This window comes from Hydra vulgaris, chromosome 12, assembly GCF_038396675.1.
Source record: "Hydra vulgaris chromosome 12, alternate assembly HydraT2T_AEP".
NCBI lineage: Eukaryota > Metazoa > Cnidaria > Hydrozoa > Anthoathecata > Hydridae > Hydra > Hydra vulgaris.
In genome coordinates, this window is record NC_088931.1 from 76,225,304 (window position 1) to 76,242,500 (window position 17,197).

The 17,197-nt window shown below is 24.1% G+C and overlaps 1 protein-coding gene across 4 annotated transcripts in view; it reads right to left on the reverse strand.

Annotated features, from left to right (window-relative positions):
* Positions 1 to 2,434: 2,434 nt before the first annotated feature.
* LOC101241672 (uncharacterized) overlaps positions 2,435 to 17,197 on the reverse strand; it is a 102,400-nt gene continuing 87,637 nt past the window's right edge. For all 4 annotated transcript variants that reach the window (XM_065814488.1, XM_065814486.1, XM_065814487.1 and 1 more), the window contains exons 16-25: positions 15,486 to 15,543; positions 12,211 to 12,313; positions 11,753 to 12,061; positions 10,789 to 10,844; positions 10,312 to 10,390; positions 10,019 to 10,097; positions 8,158 to 8,257; positions 3,531 to 3,587; positions 3,293 to 3,427; positions 2,435 to 2,785 (exon numbers count right to left, since the gene is read on the reverse strand). In XM_065814488.1, the coding sequence (XP_065670560.1) occupies positions 3,302 to 3,427; positions 3,531 to 3,587; positions 8,158 to 8,257; positions 10,019 to 10,097; positions 10,312 to 10,390; positions 10,789 to 10,844; positions 11,753 to 12,061; positions 12,211 to 12,313; positions 15,486 to 15,543 (967 nt within the window). In that variant the 3' untranslated portion in view covers positions 2,435 to 2,785; positions 3,293 to 3,301. The remainder of the gene's footprint in view (positions 2,786 to 3,292; positions 3,428 to 3,530; positions 3,588 to 8,157; positions 8,258 to 10,018; positions 10,098 to 10,311; positions 10,391 to 10,788; positions 10,845 to 11,752; positions 12,062 to 12,210; positions 12,314 to 15,485; positions 15,544 to 17,197) is intronic.

The window sequence follows — 17,197 nt, forward strand, 5'->3', positions numbered from 1 at the left end:
GGAGGGAGCGTTGCCCCTCCGCAAAAACAACTCAAAGTTTTTCTATTTAAAGTTTAGCTGCGCAAGGCCACCTTAACTTCTGTTTCAACCCCCCTAACTTTACAATTTTTTCTTGATCTCTCTCTCTCTCTCTCTCTCTCTCTCTCTATATATATATATATATATATATATATATATATATATATATATATATATATATATATATATATATGTATATATATATATATATATATGTATACCAGATATATATATGTATAAACTATCGAAGAATCACGTAACAACATTATTTTATTTAAACAATAAATAATTTTTTTTTTGTATATAACAGTTTGATGAATGCTTTCGATTCTTTTCCGTAAGCGCACATTCCGAAACACACCTTCAGTAAGGAACTGTTTCGCAAGTATTCTTTCGAAATGAATTTTTTGGTATAATGCGTTACGGAGGATGAATTTGCGCATGTACAACTTCCGCAATAACGATTTGAAATACGGAAGATAAAAATGCGAAATTTTGTAAGTTTTTGTTTATGACGAATAACCCTAGTCACTACCCAGTAAGGCTGTCGATGGATTAGACATAATCTACACGTTATGTGCAATGTTTTCCTTTATGTAGACCTGAACTACGTAAAAAAAAAATTTTTAATGCGCGTAAAAAGTTTATTTTAAACAGCTAAAATGTTAAAAGAAAATAGCGTTCATCAATTTGTAACAGAAGTTTTGTAAAAGCTAATTGTTATTTTTTCTTTATACTTTACTTTTAAAACAATTGCCACAAAAACATATTTAAAAGTTATGTATAAATAAAAAAGAAACAATTCTAAATAAATGGCATCATTGAACGAGGCAGGCATTTTCGCGATTTTTGGCAGCACTACTACCAAGTACATAATGTAATATTTATAGTATAAAGCTTATGCACTGTATAAGTTTTATATAATAATCAAGCTAAATAAATCATATAGAAATTTTGTTTATGTTTTATATAATTCTATAGAAAATTTGATAATCTAGCTGTGAAAGAGTTAATTTAGACCTAAAAGAAGTTTTAACTTTCTTAAATGAAATGAATAGAATCGAGATGAATGCAAGTGAAATATAAGAGTTTTTTATAATTTTCCGTTCTGATTTCTTCAATTTATATTTTACTTGAGTAAAGTACAGTTTTATGATTATTTACTGTTTAATTGGTTAGTATTTTGGTAAAAGAATCTATTTAATTAACTTCAATGCTCTTTTTGAGTATTGTGTGTAATTTAAACTTAAAAAAATATTTTTTAACATCAGCACCATAGTCCTTAACATCTATCAATTAAACCATCTAGAAAAATTAAAATTATATTTTGAAATTAAAAACAGCTTTGTTAACTAATAATATTCACGATGCTTTCCATAAAATATTTTAATTAAAAAAAAGAGTTATTAAAAGTGACATCATTTATGATGGGAGATCACTACTTTTTATTTTATAACTTTAGATTTCTCTAAAATTCTAAATTTTTTTTTCATCTTTTCTTTTTTTTTTCATATCGGGTGTTATAAATTCGTACCAATTCTCAGTTTTTTCGGCTGTCATAAATTTATCAAAATCTTCAGTTTTAATAAATATATCACATAATAAGATTTAAAAAATTGGTTGTAAACTTTGTTTATGTCAGATGAAGTATTTATATTTTTTACAATAAAGCAAAAATAGTTGCTCTTAAAACGATGATAAATTTGCTTCTTCTAAAATGCGTTTAATAGAATTGTTTTTCATCCGGTATTTATGTTGGTCCATTTTTCATTCGGTATTCTATATTGGTTGGAAAAAAAAAAAGAAAAGATGAAAAAATTTTTTTAGAGAAATCTAAAGTTATAAAATAAAAAGTAGTGATCTCCCATTATAAATGATGTCACTTTTAATAACTCTTTTTTTTATTATAAATATTTATGGAAAGCATCGTGAATATTATTAGTTAACAAAGCTGTTTTTAATTTCAAAATGTAATTTTAATTTTTCTAGATGGTTTATTTATTGAGAAAAACGCTTTTATTGTCAAATAAATAATTTATTCCTTATTTAACTCAATTGTTTCTTTGAATTTGTTTTGAATCTAATGTGATCCTTAATTTGAAATAATTCGCTGCACTAACCTAAACTTTTATTAAAATTTTTAATTAAATAGGGTCCTGTCAATCTTTCCCCATAAAGAAACAAAACAGATTTTAAAAGCAAGAGACAAAAAACCCTGTAACAATTTATTTATAAAATTCAGGCCTTTAGTATGGGTTTCATAAGGGCCTATGGTCAGATGTAAAACCAAAAACCTTTTTAGAGTTCCTTGTATTAAAAAAATAAACTCTTATAAAATATAACTAATTTTATTTACAGTAAAACATCGCACAAAATGCTTTTTGATGCTTCAAGCTTCATTCGATGTAAAAAAAAATTTCCGGCATATACTAATATTCTGTTGATTTTCGATATACAAAGCATATTAATATAAAAACAAAAATAAATAACAAACTTATACATCAAGCCTCACAGTTTATGAAATCTAAACGCGCAAAATTTTTAAAGGTACTTGTTTGTAGGTACATCGCCATAGTAGTTGTAATTAATTTAAAAAAAGCGAAATCAGGTTTTAAAAACAAATTTTAATCTATTTAATACTATAAGTTAGATGTTAATAACTGTAATAGCAAGTATTGTTCACTATATTTATAAATGCCGGACACTATAAAAGTTTATAAAAAGGTTTAGATTCGCCTCAAAATAAACTGTTTTCTTGTTCGGCTATCTAAAATTTAAAAAAATAAACTTTACGAGAAAGGTTTTTAATCCATTAGTTTAAATTTTAATTCTGAAATGAACGTTAAATGTTATATCTACTCTTAGGAGCTTAATACATGGGAGGAGACGTTTTTTAATTTTCTGAAATTTTTCCCACCCTACCCAAGCTTTGTCACTGATAAGAATAAAAACTTTCAGGTTTTAAAAACCGTCGAACCTTTAAAAACCTTAAATTTCGATTTGTCAAAAATTAGGTTTTCGTTTATTTCTCCCTACAGTGTAAAACTTATATAAGCATATAAAATTCTATTAAAATTATGATAAAACAGCTGTTAAAAAATGTACATTTGACCGCAAGCCACACTAGAATTAAACTGTTTTATTCGTGTTTTATAAAAAATTCCCACCCACTTTTTTATTAACCCGTTTATTAGATCTAAAATTCCCACCCTCTCTTTTATATCCACCCTTCCTTGTATTAAGCACGCAAGAGTACCTATACAGTGCAACTCACCTTATCCGTCTAACTTGCCAGTTGAATAACTTCCTTTAAAATTAGACTTTTACCGTGTTCACCAATAAATATATCCAAAACCTGAACCAGTTTAATTCCCAATGATTTTCCTAGTAAACTGTTACTAAAGCATTCCTAGAAAATTATTTATGTACGCAATTACGCTACTACAACGTTAAAGACATGGGTGACTTTTTACGAAATTTTTAAAAACTCAAAGTAAAACTATTACTTTTACCTCAATGCCTTGGTTTATTATATTAGATAACAGATTTGAAGTAGTTTCTTCCAATAGCTATAAAGATAAAGATAAAATTAAAAAATTATTTATTAAATTTGTTTTGGTATGAGTAATATACTTTTTTGAAATATGCGAAATAAAAACACTTTTTCTCATCTTTCATATTTCATTTAATTTTTTTTTAATATACAACTTTACTCTTAACGCAGCTGAACGAAGGCAAAAAATGATTGCAGAAAAAAAAAAAAACGAATAAAAAATTTTGAGTAAGGAGTCACTGAACTGACTTAATAGTGACGATTTGTGTATATATAAACATTTTAAAAAGAATTTGACTTAATAGAGTGACGATTTGTGTATATATAAACATTTTAAAAGAATTTGACTTAATAGAGTGACGATTTGTGTATATATAAACATTTTAAAAGAATTTGACTTAATAGAGTGACGATTTGTGTATATATAAACATTTTAAAAAGGAAGCTAAGTTAGTTCATAATTATAGCAACCTTAAAATATACAAAAGTAGCTCTTAATTATAAACTTACGACGATAAGATAAAGAGTCAAGTTTGGTTGCTTGAGCAGCCCCGATTTTTACAAATCAAAGAGCAATGGTCCTTAGTTTTGTGCCTTGGTGCACAAAACTAAGGACCATTGGTAAGTCATTCAAGTCAAGTAAGCCAAGTCATTCAATGTGATAAACATTGAAGTCACCAGAAAAAAAAATTGATGAAGATGTATTAAGAGAAGAGCCTGATAAATTTTATTAGAAAAAATATCAAGAATTTAACATTCATAGAAAGATGATAACAACGAAAAAACAATGAAAAAAGTTTTGCTAAATAAAAGTACATAAAATAAAAACCGGAGGATTTAATGTAAAGACTGGAAGGTTAAAACTGATTTCATAAAAAATAAAAAAATTGATATGATTCTAAGAACACAAATACAAGTGAAAGATAATCTTACGCAATTGTGTAATGACAATGTTTTTTATGTTTACTCGTTTTGACAACTATTGTTCAATTGTTACTATAGGCCATTATTGATTTAAACATGAAAATGAACTTAAAGCATAAAAATAACACTTGGCACTAAATGACAAACTAATATATTGCTTCATGTCTGTTAATAAACTCAAAGTCTTAACAAAGGTTTATTAATGTGGCCTCCACAATTAAAAGCACCAGGGACACCACTACTAATAACATAACGTTGTTAATACTTTGTCAAGTATAATACGAGTTCAAGGCAACAGAAAAATATTTTCCCCTTAAGCAGATAAGAGGGGTTTTAGTTTCTCAAATGTTCTGCTCCTTTGATTTTTGATGGCATTTTGATGCCATTAAGATACAGCAAACAAACAACTTATAATAGTGACTTGCACTTACTGTTATGAATGATTCATTATCTGCAACTTTGCGCCACTTGTTCCATGGTAATATTCACATGATATTTCATCTACCCATCCCCAAACCCTTGGCGTATCCAGCATTATTTGGTGTTCGAAATAACTAACTTCCAGTTATTATAAATAACTTTTTTGCAAAGCATTCTTATTTAATATAAGTATAAGTTTATATGTTTATACTTATATCAAATAAGAATGCTTTGCAAAAAATTGCAATGAACAAAAAAACTTAAAAATTTTCACCCCTTCCTCCTGCCCCAAACATAAGAACAAAAAGTACTAGAAAAAGTTTTCATATTTTAGAACCAATAAAACTTCAGATGTAAATCTCCGCAAACATGCAGCATATTTATCAGATGTCATTCCTTTTATTATGGCTCTAAAATAACTTTTTAATCAAGCATTACTTAGCAAGGGATTTTTTAATATAATCATTCTAGTTGAACAATTAAATGAGTCAGTAGACAAAAAGCTGGGTACATTTTTACAGGTTAAGATTTATGTCTTTCTACTTCTTTGACTCTATATAAATAACATATTTAAAGGAGGATGAGGATAAAGTAAAAAGTTTGCTAAATAAGTGGATGCAAGAAATTTAATAACATAATTTAGTACTTGAGTGTACCAAAAAACAAAATTTTTGAAAAATATTTGCTAGCACCCCCCTCAATGTTCTATATAATAAAATAACATTGAATTAAAAAAAATTCTGAATAAAAAATAATTTCAAAAGTCCACCTAGACCCTTGAACATTCAACGAATCCCTAATATAAATAGCATTTTTACTAATTTTTGTAGATGCAACAATGTAATTTAGTGCTTCAATTCTATGATTCTTATTGTGATGAACTCGAAATAAGTGACATATATGTAGCATTTGAAAAAATGAAAAGTATTTGGGCTATTTTTTAAATGGACAACTTTAAATAAACATGATTTTACATTTGTGCCATAATGTACTATATATTACAATATATTTGTAATATATAATACCACATATTGTATTGTTTTGTTTTGATATAAAAAAAAACTACATCATAACATGATATACTTTATACATTTATTTTATAAATCTGATTTGTCAAATATTCTAGGGATAAATTTTTTTCAAAACAAAACAGTTCAAAAAAATATACAATTGTTAAATTCAACTGTTACACTCAAAAAAGCACCTTATAAATAAATATATCTTTTTTTTTTATTTTTTAAGAAGATACCTGACAAATATTTGTAAAACAAAATTGTTTTAAATCACATCTATCATAGAGTGTCAGAAAAATTGCTTTTTATAAGCACCCAGACCCCTAAAATGTTGGGTGGGTGTGTGCTAGAAAAAATATTCTTTATAATATTTTTTTTTGTAATTTGACCATGTAAGTACTATAACCAAAACTCCAACCCAAATCTAAATATTTTTGTAAAAATATTTTTTTTACCGTGATTTTCAGAACTGGCACTAACCAGATCGTTTTACTTCAGTTTACGCTATTTCAAACAAAATTTGTAGAACAACATAATTTGTCTCCACATTTTCTTGTAGTTCTTTTACTCTTCTGAACATATTGCTCTCAAAGGTGTTTTGTCTTACATCTCTCAACTTTGAGCAAAATAATTTGGTTTCATTATCAGTCAGATCAATTGCAACATATAATTGCATAACAGTTTTTTTTTGACAGGTGCTATGGTTCTGTGAAGAGTTTTATTATTTGATACATCAACTTGAATTGTAAGTTTGTTTCCACCAATTGAAAGCATTATTTTTTGTCCCCTAAGAATATTTTCATTTTCCATTTTATGTTTCAAAATATAAACTACCTTTTTTTTTGCACACTTTAAGTCCCATTAGCTTCCAATGCGTAATAAACGAAATTTTAAATTTTTTTTTTTTTTCTGCATTGATGAAAGTTTCTCTTGCCTTAAATTAAATTAAGTTTGATATTTTTATTTTTATTGTATTATAAACTTTTTCTTTAATTAAATATTTTCTAAACAACTTAAATTTAAACATACCATTTTATTACACCAGCATACAGCAATAATGTAGGTATTACCCATAACATAATAATAAAGTTCTGCATTTAAGCAAATTTATCTATTTGTGTATGCATATAAGTATACATGCATACAATTATATAAAACTAATAGAATTATTTGTTAACATTACAAAATTTGTAAAAATATGCTAAAGTAACAATTAAATTCTAGTTAAAATAAAATATTAAATACTTAGTTAAAAATTAAAATTTTAGAAAGACTCTACAAAAGTAATTTATGCATATTTTAAACACTTCATAGATTTTGTATAATCATTCAAAACAATTCTTAGACATATCTGATTTGTGATAGCTCAATGATGAGAAGCTTGACCTGAAAATATATTAACCAAGAAAAAGTTACTAAAAACTACAAAAAAGATTAGGTTTATATATTTATTAGGGTTGCTACAAAAAAATATTTATAATTGACTCTCACAAATTTATATATTGAAATTAAAAAAAAATTACAAAAAAAAAATATATATATATAAAAGGTTTTTTATTGCACACACCCACCCCAATATAAAAAGTAATTTTTCTGACACCCTTTGATAATGTCAATTTAACACACCGCGCAGTCCTGCTCCAGTTTTTGTTGAAAATTATTACTTTTGTTGAAAATTATTATACTTTAAGCAATAAAATCTAAAATAATTTTTTTTTTAATTTTTTTTTTTAATTTTTATATGATTTTTCTTTAATTGAGACCCAACATAAAATACTTTTGAAAAACTCTTTTTTATAATATTAGGGATCCCCTTAGGTCTGTCTAGTCTGTCTAGGTCTGTTTAGGTCTGTCTAGTCTGTAGTGGTTAGGTCTGTCTTGTCTGTCTTAGGTCTGTCTAGGTCTGTCTAGTCTGTAGCAACCTCTAAAAATATTTTTTATTCAAAAGTTTAAACTGAGTGTTAAATTAAGTGTTATTATATAGAACACATTATGGCAGACATTAAAAAAAAATAGTATTTAAAGAGCCACCCTAGTGACCGTATTTCTAAAATATCAAGATCCATTCAACTTTAATTTTGTTAAATATTAAATCTCCTCTGACTTTAAACCTAAAATAATTTAAACTACTTTAAAACTTGTATTAAAATTTAAAACTGTTATTTTAAAAATTTTTTTGTTTGTTTTTTAAACATTTATATTTACAGAACTTTTGAATAAAAATATTACCTCACACAATATACTTGCATAAGCTAACTGAGGGATACTTAAAAACACACTTAGTTGCATCTTAGAATGAGCTTTTATATTGGAATGACATTTCATACATCTAGGAAAAAAAATGTTTATACATACATAAATATATATACATATATATATATATATATATATATATATATATATATATATATATATATATATATATATGAAATATAAATTTTTATAAATTAAAAATATATATACATATATATTAAATATAAATTTTTATAAATTAAATCTATATATATATATATATATACATAGATTTAATCTATAAAAATTTATATTTAATATATATATATATATATATAATATATATATATAATATATATATATATACATATATATATACATATATATATATATATATATATATATATATATATATATATATATATATATATATATATATATATATATATATGTATATATATATATATATATATATATATATATATATATATATATACATATATATATAACTAAATTATTAAGTAAATATAATAAAATTAATTTAAAAAACATGTTAGGATAAAATAAAAGGGGTTGTTCTAGGAAAATTTTATCAGATCTTAGTTTACAACGTTTTCCTCATTTCCATTAGCCTCTGGGGTACTATCAGGTTCCATTCTTAGTCCCATAATGGTTCTCATCTACATTAATGATCGGTAATATGAGCACTCTAAATTAGCTCAAAAAAATAATATTAATTAAGTAAAACAAAAAAGTGCTGATCTGAGTTTATTATTTTAAAAGTGTCAACTATAAATTATGTCTGAGAAAGAGTTCCTATGAAAACCTGTGTACAAGTTTTATGAAGATAATATAAATGAAGGAAAAAAGTACACAGTTGATCATTTTGTAGCATTATATTTTGTACCATTTATGATATAATCAAGCGTTATGAAGATGGAATTGATGCAAATCAACAACCAGAAGCAGGAATATCGGCTGTTATTTTTGATAAACAAGGTTTAAGTTGATTAAGACAATCGTAAAACAATAGTAGTGGTTTATCACAAAGAAAGTTAGCTAAAAAATTCATTTGTAGTTAATTGTAAGTTTCAATGGTTCTAAATCATAAACTAAGAATTGTTTCAAAAAAACTAAAATACCAGATAGAAGTTTTGTTCAGATGGTGGAAGCAAGAAGCAAATGTCATCTTATATCCTTTATATGAATTTTCAAGGATCGTAATTGGGTTTCGGATGATGAATCTTAATTAATACTTTTACATTTAACTATTAATGGAAATGGATTCTATTATATTTATAAAAAAACAAGATTGAAACTAAAGTACTAGTTTGGATAGCATTATCATGTAAAGGATTTGCTAAATCATTTGTTAAAGAAAGTGGCTTCGCTGTTAACCAGTTTGTATATAAAGATGAATGTTTAGAAGCTAGATTGATATCATTTTTGAAACACTCTGAACCAACAGTACCACTCTGATGACAATTAAACTCTGATGACAATTACATATTTTGGTCAGATTTAGCAAGTGTTTATTATGCAAAAATAGTGATAGTTTATTTAGTCGAAAACAATGTTCCAGTGGTACCCAAGGAAAAATATCCTGCAAAGCTCCCAGAGTATACACCTATTGAGGACCTGGCCTCAATTAAAAAAGAAAGTGCACAACAATGGTGTGCTTCAGATTAACTGCGAAGGAGAATAAAAAAATGTTTTTTGCCAAGTAAGATTAAGATTATGACTAAAAAAATTTATTTAAACATAAAAAAAAAACAATATTTATTTTTAAAAATTAAACATTAGATTAATATTTTTAAAAAAGTTTTATATTAAACAAAACAAAACAAAAATAACATACTTATTTATTGCTCCAGTTAGGTCATTGGATTTAAAACAAACATCACATGTGTTACTGCCATTTAAGCCAAGTATAGTTGCTAATTGAGTTAATTATGTTAGAGATAAAAAAAACAATAAAGATGATAGAGACCACAAAACAATAAATAGATAATTAGATAAAGTCAATAAACAATAAACTATTATTTAGAATAATTAAGCTAAAGTTTAAATCTATAGAACACAAAATGTAAAAATTATATTAAAAATATATAAAAAATTAAAAAAAAAACAACAACTAAAGATTAAACCTGCCTTCAACTAAATACAAATCACCCTTCTTTAGAGACAAACACATTGATGAAATAAGTTCAAGCTTTTTAGAAAGTTTATCCTGAAAATAATTTTGAAGTAGTTGACTAGTGATAGAACCTTGGGCTCACAATCAGGTGGTTCATGGTTCAAATCCACTCTATGCATCTGGAAGTACTACACTCAAACTGTTTCTCTATGTAGCAGCTTTGTTTAACAAAGCCACTGCATTTTTAAACCTTGTTTTTTAAACTTTGCAAATTGCAATGTTTAAAAAACAAGGGTTTTTTGCTCATATTTTGGAGTTTAGGGTTGAGAAAGAATTTCAAATTAAATTAAAAAAAAAAAGTAGCCTTATCAACTGAGTGGCCTTATAAATAACCCTGAGCTCTGGAGCCTTAGGGAGGTAAATTTCATAGTAAGTAAAAGATTTTAAAAGAATTAGTAAACAAGGTAATATTTCAAGACAAATTTTTATACCTGGTTATTATATGTGTGATTAATTGTAGAAAACATGTCTGCTGTTAATTTTTGATCTAAAATATTTCAAGACAAATTTAAAGATTTTTCTAAATATTTGGTGCAATAATTTGACATAATTATACTGTATAACATAATTATACTGTGTAACATAATTATACTGTGTAACATAATTATACTGTGTAACATAATTTTACTGTGTAACATAATTATACTGTGTAACATAACTATACTGTGTAACATAATTATACTGTGTAACATTTATATTGAGTAGTGTTTTTATTATCATAACTTATTAATAATCCACTCAGGGTTGCTAAATTTATAACCAATGGTTTAAACCATGTAAAATCACCAATTAAATAAAATAAAAATTATTTTATTCATAACAAATAAAATAAAAAATTTTACTCACAAACCAAGTATAGGTAGTGGTGTAGTGGTAAAGCGCTCGCTTCATAAGCGAGAGGTTCCGAGTTTGATCCCCACCACGTCCCTGGTAGTACCGCGCGCAACCCAAAGTCGTATTTGATATATATATATATATATATATATATATATATATATATAAACACTATATTTAAAAAAAATATTTTGAAAATATGCACTAAAATCACATTAACTATCATTTGATAAAAAAATTATATAATTTGTTTAACAACATTATATAAAATATATGATATAAATATGCATAAAATATATCATACTTTAAATAAAATATAATAAAGATTAGAAGTATTTTGCACATTTAATGTCAACTTATTGTTTATGCAAAAGATTGACATTAAATGCACCCAAAAACAGATAAACTTAAATTTATAAACAAAATGTTACAATTTTAGTGGTTAAAGTTTGTTAAACTTGTCAAAGTTTTTAGTACTTTTAAAATTTAATTTACTTTAAAATTAACTATAAAAGTTATAGATACTCAAAAAAAAAGAATCGTTGATAGTATAAAAAAAACCTTTTATAAACACATCTGTAAAGAAAACACTGTGCATGTTAAATTTTAGTTGAGGTTCTTTCAAACAAACATCAACAATGAGATTTTGTGGTACAAGACATGAAGAAAATTTTCTAACAACATGTAAAATGTTGCACTGCTTTATTTCACAATACCCATAAAAATAACACTCTTGCTTTAAAACATCATCTGTGATCTGATTAAATGAGTCTGATGTTATTGATACCAATCTTAACATAAAAGAACCTCTAATATCTTGATTAAATGTCAATGGGCATTGAACTTTAAAATAAGGTACATATGGTACTTCTAAAAAAATACACCATTTTTTAAATTAGTTATCTATAGTACATCTAAAAAAGCACACTATTTTTTTAAAAGATAAAATTTGATAAAATAATGAATGTTAAAATAAAAAAATATTAATTGGTATAACAAAAAACAAAAAAACAACATACCAAATGAATCACAGGAACCTAGGAAATTGCACAATGAAAACTCATTTACTTTGAAGGTATATAAATGAGGAGGGAGACTGTTTTTAGAATGTGATTCTGGATTCTAAAAAGAAATTGCTTAATTAGTATGTTTTTTAATAAAAGACATGTAAAAATTTTCATTAAAAATTTATTTAAAAAACTAATTGATTGCATTTGAATTTTTCAAAAATTTTCTAAAATACAGTTTGAAACTTTATTTGCAAATAATATTTTTTGAACAACATAAACTGTTGTATTGATGATCGAAAAATGTGATTATCAAATATAGTATCACATATATTATTAGGGCAATAACTATCACATTAATAAATAAAAAGTATAAGCCGATCACAGTGTTCATCTTATTTAATAGATGCAATAAACCAATTGCATTATTTATTAAATAAAAATTAAAATGTGCTATAACTATGGTGTAACAAATATGAAGCATACAAATTACAGTAAATACCATAAAAAAATTGTTGTAATGAAATACCATTGACAAATTTTTTTATTACATTATACCATAAATTTTTTTTTTCATTATACATTATGAGTGACACTTTTCATAAATTATTAGTGACAGTTGTTATTTAAGAAAAGTTATTTATTTTATAGTTGTATTTAGAAATAAAAAAAGCAAAGTATAAACATTCCAATATTTACAACAATATTGAAACATTGTTTATATTAGATGTCCAAAATATTGATAAGATGTCCAATATGTATAACAATGTTAAAATAATGTTTATATTGTCCAAGATGTCCAATATCACAACAATATTGACAATTTTATCATTGTATTGTTTTTCTTTATATTAAAAGACCATTTAGTTTATATTTTTAGGTTATCAATTTTGATAACTCCAACATTGATGGAACATTTTCTACAAAACATTACAAATATAACTAAATAATGTATAGACTAGATTGTGTGCATATTTAATTTCTAAAATGGTTAAAAATATTAAAACTAATTTTAAAAATTAGCTTTCTTGTATACAATAACTAACTGAATGCATGTACAGGGTTATGATGTTTTATCAACCTCATGGGGTTGAAAAAAAGTCATAACCCTAATTGATACTTATGTCAAAATCGATTTTTCAATGGCAGGGTAAACTTTTTTCAAAAGATATGCAAATAATAGTTCATTTCATGCCGTTTAGGTAAAAGTTCATCAAACTACAGTACAGGAGGAGTATGGGGTTGAAAAAAAAGTCATAACCCTAATGTACATATGCAAAATATACACATGAAAACCTTCTAGATTAAACCCTATATATAAACATTTTAACAACACAATAAAACAATGCTGTAAATTTAATTACAAAAAAACTGTTTACTGATTTCATTTGTGATATTAATGTTATTATTTATATAAATAATTTACAAACTATACTGATTTTTTACACTTGCAGTTATAAACAACTAACTAAACATAATCAAAATGCAACAAGTTAAAAAGTTTAATAAGCAGGAATAATTTCATTTAAAAATTAAAAAGTAAAGTTCTACAATTCTTTTAGATGTTTGCATTAAAGTTAAAAAATAGCAATACAAAAAAGTTAATTTTTTTTTGTTAAGCTATGCAAACTTTTTAATAAAATTTGTTTTCACTAAGCAAAATGCTTTTAAATAAAGTTTCAAAACGGTATTAAATAAATTATCATAGAATATTAAATAAAACTTTTATTTATTTCAAAAGTATTTTTTTTTAAACACCTTGTATTCCTAATTTTATAAACAACAATGACAACAAATGCGTTTCAATAAACTTTTTTTAAAAAAACTTTTTGATAATTTAAATAAAGTTAGATGAAAGTTTTTTTTATTTAAAAGTTGGCCTAGTATAATAAAAACCGTAAAAGATATCAAAGTTTTATAACTGTCGCGTTGGTTTGAAAAGGTTATGACTGAAATTTTTTGTATTAGGTGAATTTTAAAAAAAATCTTTTACCTTTTTTAATGTTTAATTGAAATTAATTATATTACTTTTTTATTTGTTTATGCATTCTTTTTTTAACTGATTTATAAAAATACATAAATAAATAAAAAAACAATCAGAAAAAAGATTTATTTGCTATTCTTCTAATATAAAAAAAAAAAAATCAGTTAAAAACTCGTCAAACCAATGCGACGAACTTTACATAATTACAAAACATAAATAAAAATAATTTTCTATTAGAGTTTTAGTTTTTTAGATTTATATTAGAGCTATAGGTTTTAATTTTTTATTTTAATTTTTCTTTCATTAAGATTTATTATATCATTATTTTTTTTTTATAGTTTAGTCTGTTTATAATTTTTTTTCCTTGTCAATTTTATTTAGCACATTTTTAATTATCTAAAGAGCCGTGGTCAAGCTTTTAAAAAAAAAATTACATGTGTGGTCAAGATTGGAGTGCAATCACACACCTTACCTGTCCACAATTGTAATATAATTCTTTTATTGATGTAATATGATTCTTTTATTGATGTAATATGATTCTTTTTTTTTAAGATATGAAATTCTATTTATTGACTTAATCTATTAACTGTTGCCGCATTACTGTATCCAACATCGTCATCCAACATATATGTAATATATACATATATGTAATATTGTATACAATATTAGTCAAAATTTTTCAAATGGACTAAACATCTTAAAATTGACTGTAATTCTTAAACACCCTAATATTGGCTGTTCTTATATTTTATTTAAAGTATGATATATTTTATGCATATTTATATAATATATATTTAATATAATGTTGTTAAAATTGACTGTAATTCTTAAACACCCTAATATTGGCTGAATGTAGGTTCATAACTATTTTAGTTTTTTTAACAAAAATTTTATTTGATTTAGTAATACCTAATTATGTTATTTATCATAAAGAATGGTAAAACAAACAAATTATCATATGTTTAAATGATAAAACAAATAGTTATATAAATAAATGGTAAAACTAACAAATTATAATGTTTAAATGAATAAATAGTTATGTAAATAAATGGTATAACAAATAAATTATTATATGTTTAAATGATAAAACAAATAGTTATGTAAATAAATGGTAAAACAAACAAATTATCATGTTTAAATGAATAAATAGTTATGTAAATAAATGATATAACAAATAAATTATTATATGTATAAACAATAAAATAAATAGTTATGTAAATAAACAATGAGACAAATAAGTTATGTACAAATGTTAAACAGAAAAAAAAACAGCAGAATAATTTTTGAAAAAAAAAAAAAATACCAAGTTGAATTTGTGTAAAGAGTCCATTGACTTTAACATAGAAGCAACAGATATACTTCTAAATTTAAAACAATTTATTATAACAAGAAATAAATTAAAACAAATGTTGAAAACAAAAAAAAACCTAAAACATTCTTTAATTTTAAAAAACAAAAAACAACTTTTCATTACATTTCCTTCATCAATAATGATACAAATATGTTAGAAATTAATAATAGTATTAATTATAGCACAAATGTTGAGATCAATTACAGTAGATGCTTTTTTTTCATTATTTAAAAAAATTCAATTTAAAAAATTTAACTTATTAATAAAACTATTATATAAATAAAACTAAGTTTTAAGCAAAATCTTTTTTTAAAAGAAAAATTAAATTGTTATGAATTGAAAAACAAAAAGTTTTTCAATACATAAAAATTTAATTTTTCAAATATTTTTTTATAAAAAAATGTCATAACTTATAAATGACAGACTGGTATAACCTAATATTAAATAAAAACATTGAAAAAAAAACCATAAGATTTTAAAACCAGAATAAAAAAAAAAGGGATTAGCTCCTTAACAAAAATAATACTATAAAAAATACCATGATCACCCAACAAAAAATACCATGGGTAACCTACAAAATAATATAAACAATACTAATACTATACAAAAAATGTCATGTACACCCTACAAAACATTCATAACATACAAAAAATTTTATGAATAACATACATTAAGTGCCATGGGTAACATATGAAATACATAAAAATATTCTTAAACAAAAGAACAACCTTAGAATCAAAATCTTGCTGACAAAAAGGAAAAATTTATTCTTAAGTCTATATACAAGCAAACAAGAAAAACTGCTCAGATATTTTAGGAATATTTATCTAGCAACAACAACAAAAAAAAATACCAAGAGCTTATTTGCATACCTAGACAATAACAAAAATATCTGGAATAGAATTAAAGCAATACAAATTTAGAGGAAAAACAAATAAATCAGAAATTGTAAACATTATAAACAATTAATTTAAATCTTACTTTAAAAATGACAAATATAAAGCTCTTTATAATTTCTATTCACTATAAACAAGTCATAATTGTAAATAAAGTTTTATATCTCCTTAAAAAGTTTGATATAAACAATCTCAAACAAATGTTAAAGAAACAAATTGTTAAGAGGTATAAAATAAATTTGTACCTCTTTAAAAAATGTATTAGACACAGTATTTCTATTTAGCTTCATGGACAGATACACTCATTTTGATCTACTAGAAAGCAAAGAGCAAGATTTTGGAAAAAATCTTGCTCTTTTCTTTTTTAGAGAAACAAGTCTTATAAATTAAGTACAACTTTTTATGACTGTGATCTTGAAATCCAGATTTAAAAAAAATAAAACAAAAAATATATATAAAACTCTCCTCTAACGCTATTAAAAACCAATTGCTAGGAATGTGTGAATTATAGACATTTTTTCAATATTTGGATGGAACCCATATTGAGTGACATTGAAGAACATCCAAAAATTTCCCACACAATAAAATATCTTACTTAGGAAGAACAGTGCAATTATTTAAGCTTACCTTCACTAATTGTAAAATCAATAAGGAAATGAGTCAATAAAATACATTAGTACACAAAACCATTATTTTTACAAGCAATTCTTAAATTAATAAGAAAATGGGTCAATAAAATACATTAGTACACAAAACCATTATGTTTTT